Source organism: Poecilia latipinna, unplaced genomic scaffold (assembly GCF_001443285.1).
Source record: "Poecilia latipinna isolate Pla-1442-1.1 unplaced genomic scaffold, P_latipinna-1.0 Scaffold2807, whole genome shotgun sequence".
Taxonomy (NCBI): Eukaryota; Metazoa; Chordata; class Actinopteri; order Cyprinodontiformes; family Poeciliidae; genus Poecilia; species Poecilia latipinna.
Window position 1 is genome coordinate 1 of NW_015115423.1, and position 17,502 is coordinate 17,502.

The 17,502-nt window shown below is 38.9% G+C and overlaps 1 protein-coding gene across 1 annotated transcript; it reads right to left on the reverse strand.

Annotated features, from left to right (window-relative positions):
• Positions 1–1,579: 1,579 nt before the first annotated feature.
• Positions 1,580–12,142, reverse strand: mtmr9 (myotubularin related protein 9). The gene is made up of 10 exons (XM_015021559.1): positions 11,952–12,142; positions 11,395–11,579; positions 10,098–10,206; positions 9,858–9,983; positions 9,364–9,755; positions 8,699–8,860; positions 8,460–8,601; positions 8,134–8,354; positions 7,857–8,008; positions 1,580–4,245 (listed from the first exon to the last, which is right to left on the reverse strand). The coding sequence occupies exons 2-10, from the start codon at positions 11,574–11,576 to the stop codon at positions 4,082–4,084; spliced, it is 1,650 nt and encodes a 549-aa protein (XP_014877045.1). The 5' UTR covers positions 11,577–11,579; positions 11,952–12,142; the 3' UTR covers positions 1,580–4,081.
• Positions 12,143–17,502: the final 5,360 nt, after the last annotated feature.

The following is a 17,502-nucleotide window of genomic DNA, read 5'->3' on the forward strand; positions in this document are numbered from 1 at the left end:
AAGGTTCCGAGCACTTTTGGAAGAGAAGTCGGCCCACAGCATTACAGATCCTCCATTATACACAACAGCATATAATATTAAACATATTCATCCTCATCTCAGTTAGCTAAGATGGAAATAAAGTTCAACAATCATAATTTAACTATGAACTACTGCAAGATACTTAATAAATAAAATAAGCTTTGGGAGCGTGTCAAAACAATGAAATTACTAATAAAAACAAAGAGTCATACAAAATTCCTTCAATTCTAACAGATTGTATCCAAGCTGAAAGAGAAATGGAACAATGTTTCTGCAGCCTTGCAAAGCCAAACAATTTGATAGTGAACTACAGCTTAAAATGCTTCCCTTAATGTTTATGCAAATTGTGAATTGCGTCAGCCAGTAGGACTGACTCAGTACCATTGGCTGAACTGAGTCAGCCCATCTCATTTAATTTAAGCTAGTGAAGAAAATTTTGAAGCACGTGTGCGCACATACTGTGATTATCTTTCAAGGTTGTTTGAGGTCAACAGGGCCTGACCAAAGACATACTGAAGACAAGTTAAGCTGCAAACTTTCACTATTGTTTTGAAAGATAACTATCTGCAGCCAGCATTAAAATCATATTTTATCACATCTAAGTTGAACTCTTCCTTAACCCTACACCCACCATTTCAGGGAAGCTGACAGCAAATAACCTCCCGATGTTTTGTGAAAAACAAATTAAGAGTCTCACTCATTTCTTTTCAAATGAATAGATTTATTCAAGTCAAAGGTGAAATTTTTTTTTAAACTTATTTTTGAAGAAATAAAACTCTAACCAGGAATGCCATGAAGGGTGGAGGGATTTTAGCTCAAGCACAAAGCTACGTGAATTCTTTCTGCATGGAGTTTGCATGTTCTCTCAGTGCATGCAGAGGTTGTTCAGTGCACAATCCAAAGACATGAGTGTAAGGTTAAGTGTGTGTTCAAAAGACCCTTATATATAGTTTAAGTTTGGTGTTGAGTATTACTCTTTGTATTATGTGTTTTCTGTTCAGCGTTACTTTTGTCCCTTAAGGCATACCGTAGTTAGGGCTACTGTAGTTAGGGCAGTGATGACGTCAACACCTTGCCGTAGCCAACGTTGTTGGTATCCGGTGGGGAAGTTTGGGTAACCGAGCCGCTGTGCTAACACGTGGGAAAGACCACAAGATATGTGTTCTCCTTAAGAGTGTGCGTCATTGATGAGAAACCACACACACCTTCATGTAGACACATTTATGCCCATCCGTGTTCATTGGATATCTGTGATACAGTTTGGAATACAGAACAGTTAAAGGATCCTGCCTCGTGTCTTCATTAAACTCCTGGTGCACCTCATCCAAACATCTGGTCCTGAGCTGAATCCTGGCCTGAGTGGTGTTCTGGCCGACACTCCAGGTTGAGAGCGGTGTCAAACCTGAACAGCGCCTAACAGTCCTTCAACTTTAGAACAAACTCACTTACAGTGTGTGTGTTGCTGTTTTTTTTGTTTTTTTTTTCCACGGATATCCGATGGACTGGTGACCTGACCAGGGTTTACCCTGCAATCCCAAGAACAAAACAGTGACAAATATTTTTTTCTTTAAACTTCATATTTTAATGTCTTCAAACTTAAAAAAACAAAACATTGAATACAATTGAATGGTGATTTCTTAAGAATGTAATCAACAGTGATAAAAGTACACACTGAGATGGACTGTGGTTTTACAGTAAGGCATTGCACAAAGTCAGTAAGCAGAACAGACAAAATTATTATCCGTCTAAAGCTTAATCCTTATTTTATTTTTTATTTTTATTTTTTTTTTTAGAGTTCACTGATTCTTTACAGATACAAAAAAATCACTCAGACACACGAGTGCAAGCTTAAATTTGTACAATTACACACCACACCGCTGATTTGGCTTACACTACCATTTCACTGTTGCAAACATAGAGATGGATATTTGGCAGAGAGCAACAAACAGTGCGCAGCTGAATGAAGCCATGTTTCTTACCAATGCGATTTAAAGAGCTTTAGTGTGACTGTTACATTATCCGGTTCAACTATAATGTGCAGATTACATTTAAACAAAGAAACATTTAACCCATTTAGTTATTGACACACAAACATTTAAAATATGACCGCAGTGCTTTTAATGCTTGCCCACTAACCCATGTTTAGATGAAATTAGCAGAGCAACATAAAGCGTTCTGAACAAACATAGGCCATCACATTACGACTGACGGGTAGAAGCACCACTGTTCGATGGGAAAACTTGTATCCTGATTTTACCACATGCTCCATTGCCCTGCAAAGCTGGTTAGAGAGAGATCCTCAAGGTTGCTACATCCCATATCCCCATGTCAGATTAAATTCGATGGCGTGCATGAGGAGTAACTATGCTCGAAAGAGAGCACAGTCTTCAATCATCAAGGCCAAAATAAACATCCCCAATGTCTGATAACATTTTTGATTTCATGGGTCTGAGCTGCTTTGGCAGCACAAGGAGAACCAACGCAGGAATTTACAACCGAAGAGGAGAACTAATTTTAAACTGGAACTTTTAGTGTTTTATTACCAGCTGCAGGTCACAAAGATGGCGCCGATTTCTGTTTGCTTAGCTAAATGCAAGCAATTAAACAGAAATGCGAAAGAGGTCTGAGGGGGACAAAATTCACTAAAGATGAAAGAAAAATGTTGTTTTGGTCTCGTTTTTTTGCCACGTGTAAACAAAAAACTGGTTCTTCCCCGACTTTGTTCTACTTCTTCAAAATTTTATTTCAACGATTCTAAGATCATGGTAGTTTGGCAAACATAAAAAAAAGAGAAAAGAAACCTGCATCTTAACGATAAATAACTGAAAAAGAAAAATATTTCCAAGAAATAAACCTACTTTGAAGCAAAAGAAAGAAAATACAACTAATGACTCCCATGTTTGGGATTTCATTGGAAGCCAGTTTTTCACATTGGATGAAATGCGTTGTATGCATCAACATCCATGTTAAATATTACCATGATTTTTTTTTTTCTTTCAGTGTAGCTGTTGGAAACTAAAAAACATAAGAAAAGTAGATTTTTGAGACTTAGTATGGCTTTGTACACACAAAATAAAACTCATTTAAAAAGTGCATCAGTACCTAATGTTTAACATGTATTTTGCCCACAAACTTAACAGTTATTACACAATTATAGGTGCCAAGCTACAGATCGGTGTTTGAAGCAACATTTTCCCTCAGTGTATTTTCAAGCAGATTAATGTCAGTGTGATCAACTCTGAGAAACAGACTCTTTTTGCAACAAGGCACTTAGTACCATCGTTAAAATCTTCCAGCAACACAGCTGATGATTTAGCAGTATCATTTTAGGTAGGGATGTGATAATTGATATTTGAGCACTGCCACTGCTCCTAACCAGAACTCCAGAGAATAATTTGTCAATAGCAGATGCAAAATAATTTGGCTGGAAATCTCCATAAAACTCCCTTTTTGTATGGTGCAGAAGGTGCTGACCCAACCTACGCGTTTTACTTGACCATGCTGAAAAAGTCATACATCACCTTACAGCACCACGCATGTTGCCATAGAAACTATGCAGTGCTTTTACGGCACTTGCGTATAGCAGCGTGCTTGGTAGGAATGTGAACCCTGTATTAACATAAACACAGTTTCTCTGAAAAAAAAGAAGAAAAAAAAAACTAATTAAAGCATGAAGTAATTACAAATGTATATGGACAACAATAAGTAGGATTTACATTTGATGATGCTTTACAAATGTAAATTCAGCTGATAAGCTTGAGCATAATTAAGAATTTTCCTTCCTGCATGTGCAAAGCTCCATATCTTACAACATATGATTACGATCAGGTGAAATGTTTTACTTGAAAGATGACTAGAAGCCCCCATCAGAACCGCATGCTTTAAAGAATTAACAGAATCAACCCCACAAATCATCACTGCGCAATTGTCAACTAAATTCATTTAAAAATCTTGAAATATCTGAAACCAACTTAAGTTTGGTTAAAGCCTAAAGGAGAGGATGAATGTGACCTTTCTGTAGTTATTTTGACATTTTGTCCTTCTTTAAACCTTTCTCTCCCTATGGCGTGTTCAGCAGAGGATCGTCTGTTTCCAGCTGAGCCAGCTGCCGGCGCAGACTGTTCACTTTGTTCTGAAGCTCCTTGTTGTACTCGATTATGTGCACCATCTCGTCGTAAGCCTCATCCAAACACTTGGACGAGCGGTTCCAGCGAAGGAAAACTCCTGGAACAGAATAACAGGACGACAGGGTGACTCACAAAGAAAATCCAATACGGGCATGGTCTCACACAATTATGTTCTGCTATGAAAATCCTGATCAGTGCGTATGTATAACATACAGTTGAAACCAGATATTTACATGCTTCAAATACAAACACACTTACTCGTTTATTTCTCACCGTCTGAACTTAAGTCAGACCAAAGTTCTCTTGTTTTATGTCTGTTAGATTTACCAAAATTATTTATATTTGTTAAATGTCCCAATAATGAGAAAATTATTTGTCAGAATGTCTTCAAAAATCAGAAGTTTACATACAGAATGAATGATTACAGTCTCTAATAAATGGGAGAAACTAAAAAAAGAGGATGATGTCTTGTCTTTGGAAAGCTCTCATAGGTTAAATGACACATTTGAGTTAATTTCATTCCTACACCTGGATGTATTTTAGGGCTACACCTGGAACACAACGTTTCTTGTCTGCAGTGTTTATATATATATATATATATATATATATATATATATATATCCCTGATACTAACCAAATATATTCAAAGAAAGTTGCAAATAAAATTCTCTGGCTTTCAGCAAATAGAAATAATGTTGGTAGTTGTAACTGAGCTAAAACAGGAGAAGCTTGGTGATATATCTTAAGACAGAGAGAAAAAATTGTCTCCTGAAGCTGTTTAGATAGTTGATAGTGCAAATATTTAGTAGAGGAAAGACAGAAAGTCTTCTGGAAGAAGAAAATGCAACTCACACAGTCCTCAACCACTGTTTTGCTGAAGGACCTATAATTAATACATCTACAAGCAAATATTTTGCCAAAACTTTGTGCCAGACTGGTTTATGACTGACTGCAAATTGTTGTTACATAAAGTCGTAAGCAATTCCTGAAAGCAAAGGTTCAGATATACGTGCGCCTTACAAGCAGACTGTTGGATCCTTTTCATAATCAAATAAGACATTTTTATCTGATTTTCTTTATTTCTGTCAAACTTAATTAGTGAAATGTAGCCAGAATTCAACATTAATGAGTGTTAAAAACAGATGCATAGACTGTGTGAATAAGTTCGAACTGGTTTGTCCCATGAAGTAATATTTACTAACCACAATAAAATTCCCCCCCGATTCTAAACATGTGATAGAGTAATTTGCATTTACTACTGAGGACACCCAGTCGTTCCCGTTTAAAATAATCTGCAGTAAAATCTGCCAAGATTGCATCAGCAATCACGTGAAAGCTTTCCATCAACCTTTTGTCCTTGCTGGTGTCCACATCAGCAGCTGGAGATCCGGTGTTCGCTGCAGTCTTTCAAATTGACCCAAAAATGTGGATCATGTTCAAGTAAAAGCGCTCCGTAAGCAGAACCTCATGGGCTCCGCCGAGTTCTCAAATATCTGCTTAAACTTCGTTTTGAATGAGGGTGTTGGTTTAAAGCTGTAGGTGGGGGAGGCCTTTTGCACAGAAAGGCTGAACCCTTTGACCCCTGCACAGATTACCCCTCCCCCAATTTCACCTTATGAAAGGACTAACACAAAGTCCCCGTCACTGGTTCTGAACTTTCAGTTTGAAACAGAAAATCATTTGCTCTAGAGACATTCAAAATTACATTTCTGAATTGTACTCCCAAACGTATTTTGCATATGAACCTCATCGGCTCTGAAATACTTTGGATTCATAATTTGACCAGTTTTGTTTCACCATCTAACATGGCGAGGTCTTCAATTAGCTACAACACGTTTATAGCCTCTTCTCAAAATGTTAACGCAGCTTTCAATAAATCTTAAATGTTTTGATTTTAATGAAATCTCACAAAAACATTTAAAAATATTAGACAAACAATTACAAATTACAAATACAAAGGTATTGGTTGCTGCTCAATACTAACGAGATAATAAAGCACAGGTTTTTCAACTTTAATGAGCTTTTACTTATTATCTGGTTATGACTCTTCACTGCCACGTCTATGAGAGAGTTACAGGACTAAGATTAGCCTAATGTGATTTATGATGGCTAACTGAGCTGGTAGAAAGATGTTATATGTTGAGAAGGATCGGCAGGCTCAGGTGACGGTGACGATTTACCTTCAGCACACCCTGTAACGCCATAAAGTTAAAAGTGTTTAGCTATTTTCTATTAAATAATTCCACAGAAGGTTTACCTCAAAATGTTCATCCAAGCACAAATAAAGAAATCAAAGACGTTATGCTTTCAAGCACGAATAGTCTCATTCATTTCACTATTCATTTGTAACAAATATTGTTCCACCAAGCAAATGTTAGTTCAAATAAAAACAGGATTTTGCAGTGAGCTAAAAATGAAAATGTTTTCAAAAGCCTACAAAAAGCACATCTTTTGGTCCGATTTTTTTTGTTGAGGAGTTAGCTATTTATCATTAATTTGGTCATTAATGCATTTGTTTATTTATTTATTATTATTCTTTAGATTTCAAATGTCAATTATTTTGATATTTTACAGTAATTTTTCCCATTATGTGTCAGAGCTTACAGTCTATAAATGTTTCAGAATATTTCCTGTGTTGCTTCACATCTTTTTCTCCTCGGTTCCTCATTCTCATCCAATTTGTTTAGGGAAATGTTTCTTCCTTTTGTTGACAATGTGTTTGTTTTCAGCCTGAGCAGAGCACTTTGTGTATTAAAGTTTGCATTAACTTGTTTGTATTAAAAGTGCTGAACAGATTAAACTTTGTTCACTGAGTGAACCTATTAATTCAGTTGCTGATTATCAAAATAAATTCTTAAATATTTTGTCTTTTTTTTTTTTACTTTTAGCTTAACATAACTTAATATGCAATATACATTCATGAATAATACAGTGAATCAATGCAAAGTGATTAAGTTGCACTGAACATAAACTTCTGAGTAACTGAGAACTCAAGCTTTTGAAAGCTATAATTTCTGAGATCATTAGCGCCCCCTTCTGGTAAGGTTTGTAGGGAAATACAATCACATCATGGATCAAACTCAGGTTTTCTCAACAATGGACACATTATTGTGCATTTTATCCCTTTACCACAACCAGACTTTGCCAGGTTTCATTTAGCAGCCTTTAAACTAAACTATGTCAAAGCTACACTGTATAGAAACTAGTGGGTAATGAATTCAGTCAGCAATGTAGCCTCCACCCAGTTACAGATTTTACAAATAATCAAACAAAGAATCTTCAAAGTACATATTTTACTAAGTAAAAGTTGTTGCAGATTTTTTTTTTTTGTTTTACATATTTTTTTCTTAAGTAAAAAGACCATTTGTCATTCAAAGGTGATTAAATCCTAACAACTTGGAACCTGGAAATGAAACTTAACCCATAAGCAACTGTGTGGTCAGATGGTCTCAGATATTTTTTTCTATTTCCTGTTTCAGCTTTTCAATCATTTTAGATTGTTTTATTCTGCAGCTCAAATATGCTTACTTAATAATTGTTGCTACATTTCATCAGTTTTAGTGAAACAGAGATTTTAAAAGTCAAATCAGTGTTCTGTGTTTTTAATTCTAAAAGGTTTTGGAATGGTTACCAGTTTAATGTATTTTCTATATATTCTAGGACTGTAGCTTTGTCTCTGTGCCAGCTACGATTTCAGCCTTTACTTACCTTCCCACAGCAGCAGACTCTGAGGAGCCACGGAGGGCCAGATCACAAGACTGTTGGCCTCGTAAAGGGGGTTGGTCAGATGCTCCAGCTCCTGAGGCCGATTCACCCATGACCACAGCGACACCGTCTTCTCAGGAAGAGACAGCCTGGCTCTGTGACAAGAGAACAAAAATAAAGCTTGACATTCATCCTCTGCCAAAAAGAGAAATGAGGCAAAAAGAATCAAGCAGGTGGTTTATATAAGCTGGTAGAGCTGTGCGTGGTAACTTGAACTGACCTGTCTGCTGCACAGCTTCCTAGGAAGGTCCCAAACTGGGAGGCATAGGCATGTTCAAAGAGCAGCACCAAGAAACTCTCATTGAACTCAAAGGAACAGGGAAACTGCCGAAGGATCTGCCACACGCAGTCCAAGAAGAGCAGAAAGACGGGAGCCTCTTGCCGCGGCTTGCTGTTGGAGTAGGCGGACTGGGCGCAGCGCTGCTGGAATGGGTGACCTGCCTGGATAGGTGGTTAAAAAAAAGGAAGATACTGCCATGACTAAAACTCCATCCTAAGTCATAGAAGAACATGAGAGACAGTGAATCAAAGCTCCTCAAGCCTAACCTGGAGCCACTCTCGCTCCACCAGACTCTGGAAGCCTTTAATGGTCCTGCAGGCCGGATCCAAGATGATCTGAGCCAAAGACGTCACCTGCAGGGTGGAGTCTGTCCCCTCTGTTCCATGAACGAGCACCGACGCTCCCTCCCTGAAGCACACGTGATCATGCTTTTTTTTTTTTTTTTTTCCCCCAGAATGTCTCTGTGTAACAATTAGAGCTTTCAAATGTTAAGATAGATCCTGACCTGTCAATGCACTGGGCAGCCAAGCAAGCAGTGGTGAGGATCTCCTTGATGTGAGTCTGCCAGTTGGAGGCTTCCAGCTTGCTCAGCCAGCGGTCCATGCTGTGGGACTGATCGCTGCAGGCCTCCACCAGCTTAATCAGGCTTTCCTGGAGGACGTTGTACCTGAAAATGAACAGATGTTTTACAGTATAAACTCATATACTCTGACATTTAATATATGTCATAAAACAATTAAAATCAAGAAAACCTGCACTGGTTGAGAACAGCCACATATTACTATACAAATGGCTATTACTATATTACTATACAAATGGCTTACAAAATGTTCCTTAAAATTGAGAGGAAAGACTTAAACGCTGATGTTCCCAGATGTTTTCCATCCAATCTGACTGAGCTTGAACCATTTTGCACAGAAGAATGGACAAAAAAATCTGACATGCAAAGTCAGTAGGAACCTACCTTAAAAGTCTTGCAGCTTTCATTGCATCAAACTATATTAACTCAAGAGAAGTGGATGTAAATGATTGTGCACCAATTGTGGGGATGAAAAACCATCCCCACAATTACTTTATGTATGTCTACAACTTAATATTCCAATAAAGCACATTGAAGTTTATGTTTCCAACGTTTTTTGCAAGGCACTGCATCCATCTGTAACCGCCCACCTTTCAATGGCTTTGTGTATCCTCCTCCACTGCGGGTAGTTACCCTCGGACTCGAACCCGCCGCCTCGAGCTTTGGCCTGCTGGGCGACGTTGATGGTCCGTGTATCGATTACATATCCCCGCTTCCCTGGCCTCAGGGTGGCGTTGATGAGCTTCTCGTCTTCTTTGCAGCGCCGCCCGTTGGTGCCGGTCAGGGGCTGCCCCGCCCGCATCATGACCATGCCGTTCTTCTTGTGGTAGTAGCTTAGCACCGGGAAACGCCCGCCATGGCGGAATGTAGCTACTTTCCTGAGCGTGTCATCGTCAATGCTTTTAGGAACCGCCACTAGAGGGGGGTATGACGAACATACGGTGAAGTCTTTGTTGACTTCACTCAGTCGCCACTCATCTGTCTGAGAGAAGGAATAGTGTTGTGTTATGTGGGGATGTAAATGAGTGCTACAGACCTAAAATCCGGGTTTGATGAATATTCTTCTGATTAATCATCATTATACCATCGATTCCAAATCCTTAAAAGCGTCCCGAGGAAGAAATGAATTCCACCCGTCTTCAATAACTTCAAACATGGGCCGGTAGAAGAAAGGATACATCAGAGAGACAGAGTCAAGTGTGGACAGAGCCTTGAGAGAGAACAAACATATGAAACAATGTTAGTAAGAATGCACAGAATTTCTCGATGCCCAATAAAAATAGGTAATTATCAACAGCTCTATACCCTGTGCTGGAGCCTTTACCTCAATAGAGCTGGCAATGTTCAGACACTCATCCATGCCAGGAATGTCGAGCTGGATCACCCTCAGGTCCTTGCATTTAACTATGATGTTTCCAACAGAGCCAACGAATCTGAAAGACAAACAGTTCAGATTTTCTTAGAGTAAAATATCCTGTCAGAATAGATTTAGGTTCTCCAACCAGTGTAGATATTGACGAGTCACCACCTGGATGTCTACACTGACTAATTAGCGTCATGTAGTCGAAGTATACGTGGTGGTAACCATTCCTCAAACTCTTCTTTGTGTGAATACTTATGTACTGTATTTGAGCTTTAATTTTCCACTATACCGATAAAGTTTAACCAGTCTGCATGGACAAAAGTGTTAAAAAAAAAAAAAAAAAAAACATGAGGTGAAGGATATAAAATAGTCTCTCTGCACTGCATCTTTTTAAGTATTACAGCATTCATTATTGGTAACTCCTGTCAATATTTACTATTGCAAAATCAAAGTGCATTGAGGTCATTTTTGCAGCCTTATACCAAATTGAAGCTAAAAAAACAACTCACAGAAAACAAAATCTGAAACGAGGTGAGAATTTATGCTCACCTCCCTTTACCGTTAGAGCTTTTCGTCTTTTGCTGAATGTACCTACCAGCCTTACACATCTACAGACTAATAAAATGCTGCCCAATCTTTGCAAAATACTTAAAGTTCAGTCAGACAGGATGGAGACCAACAGTATATATTTACAATTCCGTCTACTGATTCGTAATTGGATTTAGCGGTGGACTAGGACTGGAGTATTCTAACGTATTAACATGCTGTGATCTAAAACATTTCATTGTAGCTCTAGATGTATGCGTTAGGTCATTGTCCTGCTGGAAGGTGAACATTTACTACAGTTTTACGTCTTTTTCCCAGCCTCTCACAGCTCCAGGATAACCCTGTATTTGACTCTGACCAGCTTTCCTCGTCTTGCTGATGAAAAGCATTCCCACAGAATTATGTTGTCACCACAATGTTTCAACATGGGGATGGTGTTCTTAGATTGCTATTGCAGTGTTGGTTTTCAATTACACAAATGTCTACAGGTTAAGTACCTCCTGAAGATAAGTGGCTGCAAGAGATTTTAGTTAGAGGTCTCCAAATAGCATGCGTGTCAAACTTTTCAGATTTTTATTTGTAAAAATGTTTTTTTAAGACCCGTTTATTTCATCATTGTTTGATGAAACCAAATAAAATCCCCTTTTTATGGAGTCAGTTCATAACATCTATGCGGAAAAACCGTAAAATCCAGCAGCTGTACGGACATCACCTTTTCTCTATGGAGTCTATGTTTGAATGGAGCAGCCAAAGCTCCTCCGTGTTGTCCTGTCTGGAGGAGAGAATCAGATGGTGCCCGGTTAAACACAGAGTTCCCTCCACCGTGGGCATAAAGGGTCGGTGCAGGACCACCCCGTCCACTCTGGGGGTCTTTATCAGTTCAGCAAACTCCATGATCTACGAAAAGAAATATCAGAAGAGACTTCACGAATACGGAGGCAACATTAGGGAAGAGGCTGTTTTTAAGGCATTTACTCTAAGCTCACGTCATTGATCAAAGCAGCTGATAAAAAGATATAAAGTGTCCTGGTCGATGTCTTCAAGACATCAATGACATTATGTCAGCTGGCTGGTTAGCAAGACTGAGGAAGTAAGGTGGCTAACATTAGCTAGCTGCTTGATTATATCACAACCAGATTAATTTAACCAAAAACAAAGACAGTAACCTCTATATAAATGGTAAAATTGCTTCGTTAGATGCTATGCAAACACAGAGAACAACGACAGACGTTTTTCATCGATGCTAAAGAAATGTTTTTAGTCAGTTACCTGATATTTTCTTATTAAGCAGCTGAGCGAGGCAAGTCCATTCGCAAAAACACACCGGCCGGAAACAACTGACTCGATAAATTTATCACTGGTTCCGCGCGGGTAAAAAACATAGCCTTCTTGCTCTAAAAATCAGATCAGAGTCAGACCCTGTCCTATGTGTTTACATTACAAGAATATGTAATGTAAACACTTACATAAGAAACGGTAACTCGCATTAATGTTTACTGCATCTTGCAACTTTAAGAAATAACTCTAGGTGGCGACATACAAATGCAGAATATAGTTTTACGGTTTTTAAGGCGTTTATCAGTTATTTATTTTGTCTGGAAATCCATTTCAGCCAAAATTAAATAAATAAAGAAACTATTTCTTTATTTATTTAGTTATTTATTTAGTGATTTAATTTTGGCTGAAATAGCTTTCCACTTTGACATTAAAATGTATTTTAGTAATAACTTTAGCCAAAAAAGCCAAAATTTGTTGATCATGAATGATTTTTTAAAACAATAAAAGAGTGAAATACTTTACAAGCTCTGTATGTCAGAAACTATACTTTCTGTACAAATTGCATTTAGAAACACCAATGAACAACAAAGAACAGATTTATCATGAATGATGTTTTACACCAGTCTCTCAATGTTCCCATTGCAGATGACAGTTTGACATTTGCCGATTAGCTCTGAGCATTGTCTACTGACTTTCAGCACTCTTAATTACCCTCCAAACCTACATTATTACTCACACAAGAGTTTTGTTCTGATTCAGATAAAGGCCAACTCAGTTATGATTCACTCCCTTGGTTTGACCAGGCAAAACATTTTTTGTTTGCATATTTTGGGCACGTTGAATCACAGGATTCTGGCAGATCACATAATGTTTTTAATGTGGGAGCTGAGTCGTGCGTGCTAAAACAGTTTGAATTAAAATGTACTTTATTGTGTGGCAAAGTTGATGTGGCAACCATAGAAAACTGTATAAAACACTTGTGTTTTATACTTAGGCTTGGATGAGATTTGGTCTGAAAAGTTGAAGTCTGGACATTGATGGGATGTTAAAGTTGACATGTTGCTTCAATGTAAGGACTGGGACAACACAACTAGAGTGGCAGAATAAGTTCATGGTCTACATGAAAAAAAGGGGGATTGGACCTGGGATTGGGTTCCAACTATAAAGGGGTTAGATTTCTCAGCCTTGCTCAGAAAGTTTACTATAGTGTGTTATTAAGGGAACAGCTGAACCTGTTGAACCTCAGATTAAGAAGAAGTAGTGTGACTTTTGTCCTGACCGGGGAACAGAAACTTGATCTTCACCCTCACATAGTTTCTGAGGTAATCATGGGAGCTCAGTTATCTTGGTCAAATATGTTTTGTGGAATTGGAAAAAGCCAATGTTTATGTCTCTCGTGGTATTTTGTTTGAGAGCATGGATTACCTGAGTTGTTTTTAATTGCTGTCTGGTCTTTTGCTGTTCAAAAGAACACCTATGTCCACATTCTAGAATCTAGATAGAAAAACTCAAACTTCTTTCCACTGTGGATTGGACTCCACCTGGGATGTACCCTTGTTCCAAAGCTTGTTTGTGGTGTTCATGGACAGGGGCTCCGACAATGGTGGTGGAGCGCAGGGTAAGAGAATGATCTCATCTGTGCTCTTTGGACAATATGGTTCTGTTGGCACCTTTATGCCATTATCTTCATTCAGTCTACACTGTACATGATTTAGAAATATGCAATAGAAACTGATTGTGAAATTGAAGGAGATAATAATCTGAAACCAGTGATGAAATGTCAGAACAAAAAACAGACAAGCAAACCAGAGTAAATATCTACACGGGAGCAACTGGACACAGGCCACCTCTGCCAACTGTTAGGACTGAGGTCAAAGCTTTGCCCCATTTAACAACCAACCAGAAGTGCTACTGCTTTCTCCCCAACTCACAGCATGCAGCCATGTCTGATCATCTCTGTAAAGGGATGCGGCTCTGAAAATGAGATACCAGAGAAGCTGGCCAGCCAGTGAAAAATGTGACAGCTACCAAAGGGAACGCCTCAGTTTTATTTTGCAATCCATCTACGTTGTACTTCAAAAATATTTATAACAATACAGTAATACTATCATTTCTTAAACTTAGTGGATGTCTGTGAAATAAAGATTTAGAAATACATTAAGAATCTAATGGAGTCTGACAGGTGTTTGGTTTCAGCACGTTTGATGTTTCACAGTTGAAAGTGAAACATCAATTCTATGTCTCTACTGAGTTTACACATCTAAACAGCAATAAGTCTTGCCTGTTCTTAGGAAAATACTTGAAAATCAGTTAGGTCGTATGGAAAGCATTTACGAACAGATATTTTTAAAGTCTTGCCAAGGATTCTCAATTGCATTTAGGTCTCGACTTTGGCTCAACCATAAAAAACAAGAACATGAACATCTCTGTGTTTAAGAATGCAAACCTTAACCCCACTCATCAATCTTCAGGCTCTGACAGATTTAGTTCTAGGATTTTGCTCTATTCAGCATAAAACTGTACAGCTGGTGAAACCCGGATGTGTCTTCAGCTGTTTTGAACGTCTTTCACTTGTAAATGTCTCAACTGGTCTACAAATGGAAGACATTAAAAATAGGAGATATTGAGTTACTTTTAACAATTATCTTGGTAGAAGGTCACAGTGCAAAGGTTCTTAATTGATGTGCTAAAGTTTTATTTGTTAAGGAGTAAATGTACATGGATGAGTACAAATAGTCAAAATAGACAAAATCAAGATCAGACCCATGATGCCTCAAAGAAATACATGAGAGATTACAGAAATATCTGCCAATGGGGTTCTTATTTGGTGTGACGATGATTATGAAAAAAACAAAGTATTTATTTTCTTTTTGCATATCCCTTTTTACATCTCTTCTGAAAACGGTAACCACAAAAAAAGAATTATTGTATGCTTGACAGACAACCTCCTGAGATAAAAAGAAAAGAAAAAGAAAAGGACTTCAAAAACAGATTGGTTCAGGTGATGTGAAAACTACTGAAACAGACGCTTTGCCCTTGCAGGAAACGTCCAAAAACAATTTGAGCTTAAAAACAAGGACTTAAAGCGGAAGCTACTGAAACTGCCAAACTTGGGGTAAATTCTGCTTTGTGAAATGCCGCTTTAGGCAGCAAAAGTAAAGCGCATGCAAGAACTAAAAGGTTACACAGTCTCATTCTTAAATCAATACTATTTTTGGAAGATGGAAACTTGGCAGGAGTGCTGTGCCATTTAAAGAGTGCAGACATCTTTCAAGAATACTTGGACTTCCAATCTTATTTCTCAAGAATCTGTACGCTGAAACATAAATGACATTCTTACAACACTGAGAAGGGAGGATGCAACCGCAACAGTCTGCTCTGCAAGGCAAAGACTGAGTTTGTGTTTAACGCATGGAGAAAACAGCAACAGAGAGCTAGACGGCAAAAATATGTGGGATTACTGTTGTCCTCATCATTTTAAAAGTTGACAAGCATAATCAACCAAGCATTCCACAAATAACCTAAATACACTATTGAAACAAAATTCTAAGTGTTAGTTAGTTCCTGCATTTTTTGAACAGAAGACTTGCATTAGACAGATGTTCTGATGAAGACAGACAGCGCAGACAGAAATTCAGTAAGCAATCTAGAAAAGAGGAACAACACTGATTTTCTGCAGACACTTTGCTCTCCCGAGTCCAGCGTTGACTGTAAATCTTATCATTGCGAGCTTGTAGTTTATCGTATTATCAACCAAGTTATCAATAGTCAAAGCCCTGCTGGTTAAAACGAAACTCGAGTACAATTTTAACGAGGATCTATGGAAAACACGGAGAGCTGTCAGGGTTCAGCACCGGACAGCTCCCATCACACTCAAACAGGCAGAGCAGAGCCTGCTGAGCAGAGCACAGTGGAGCTGCAGCGAGGCTGAAGCGGGAATGAACCAATCAGTCTCATGCTTTATATGACCCTTCATGGCAGCTCTGTGGGCACAGTCTAATCACAGACTTACAACCTCTTTGCTCACCCCTGCACTACTCAGGAAAAGCTGAAGATAGGAGAAAAAGAAAAAAGCTCAACAAATCAGAATGCATAGTCTCTGATTAGATAAAATATAAATTTACCTTTAGACTGAGAAACAAAGCAACATGCATAAAAAAATGCAAGTTTCCAAACAAGCCTTATGCTCAGTCTCTGTTGCTTTGATAACCCCTGTATAAAATCTAGTGCAACAACAGACTTCACTAGTCATTTTATTAATAATTACTTTATTAATAAATGGAGTTTACTAGAGTGTGTTTTATTCTCATTGTAAATACAGTGGATTTTTTTATTTTATTTTATTTTTTTAAGGTTTTTCAGTGAACATTAATCAACAAGCAGCATCAGAATAACCAAGTAACACAGCAGACATGTCATGGATGCATTTGTGGAGACATTTAAAAGCAATAAAACAACTCCCCCAACCTTTGAACTGCTGGTGGAGAACTGTTCAGTCCATTTTTCAAAAATCAGACACAGTACGCCACAACCTTAACTCCACCAACACCATGGCGTACAAGTAGAGAGCATTAATCAGAGAATCAACCAAAAGTCTCATGACAATGCTGGAGGATCTGCGGCATAATAATTTGACAACAGAAACACAAATACACAAGTATGAGGAAACATGGTGGGGGCAGCAGCATTGTGAGGGGATTCGTACTGTGGGCAGCAAATGACAGGCAAGCAGAGTTGATGAGAGGTGGAAAAGGGCGAACGCACAAAAATCCTAGAGGAAAACCTGATGTAGATAAAAGAAATTCGGGTGAAGCTTTACGGTGCATTCATACAACCAAACTAAACGTGTTGCATACAGCCAGAGGCACGCACACGTCTGGCATGTCAAAGTATTATGATTTTTGTTTTGACACTCTGTGGTCTGTTCTCGCTCGCTTTTAGTTGCACTTGTGACGTTTCTTCAATGAAAAGGGACGTAGGCTTGTAGGGAAACCCTTTGCAGCATGCATTCCTTTCAAGCGGCAAGATTCCCGACAAAAGAATCATTCCGAAGTGTCACCGTGATGATTCTGCGTCACGCAGTCCTCCGACAGAAACTGTTTTGGGAGCCTAAAAGGAGACGCTAGATGGCAACCAAGCTGGGTGGTAGGTGCCGAGTGTCTCTCTCTCTCTCTTTCTCTCTGTGTGTGTGTGTGTGATTGTGTGTAAGAGAGTAGGAAAGAGGTGGGGGGGATAAATTACGTCGGCGTGGGACAGTGGAGGGACTGACGGTCTGCTCATGGCAGCTGCAGCTGGAGGCGAGCAGCAGAGAAAGAGAACAACATAACCGAGCGGAATGGAAGAAAACTGAGCAGAGACGGTGTTGGACCACAGCTGGATGCGAGGGGTTCCAAATGAAAGTGTTTACACAGACAGATTAACGTGACCAGGTGGGGCATAGGTCTGCAGTGGAGAGGGAAAAGGGGGCGTTGGGGGGGGGGGGGGGGGGGGGGGGGGGGGAAGGGGGAGAAAGAGAGAGAGAGAGAGAAAAAAAGATGCGCTG

What these genes read in the sequence shown, in the direction of transcription:
- mtmr9 (XM_015021559.1), bottom strand. Translation starts at nt 11,576, where the DNA reads ATGGAGTTTGCTGAACTGATAAAGACCCCCAGAGTGGACGGGGTGGTC. An exon ending in GCTGCCCAGTGCATTGACAG is followed by an intron (nt 8,602 to 8,698) that starts GTCAGGATCTAT and finishes CGTGTGCTTCAG; the next exon opens with GGAGGGAGCGTCGGTGCTCG. An exon ending in GGAAGCTGTGCAGCAGACAG is followed by an intron (nt 8,009 to 8,133) that starts GTCAGTTCAAGT and finishes CTCTTGTCACAG; the next exon opens with AGCCAGGCTGTCTCTTCCTG.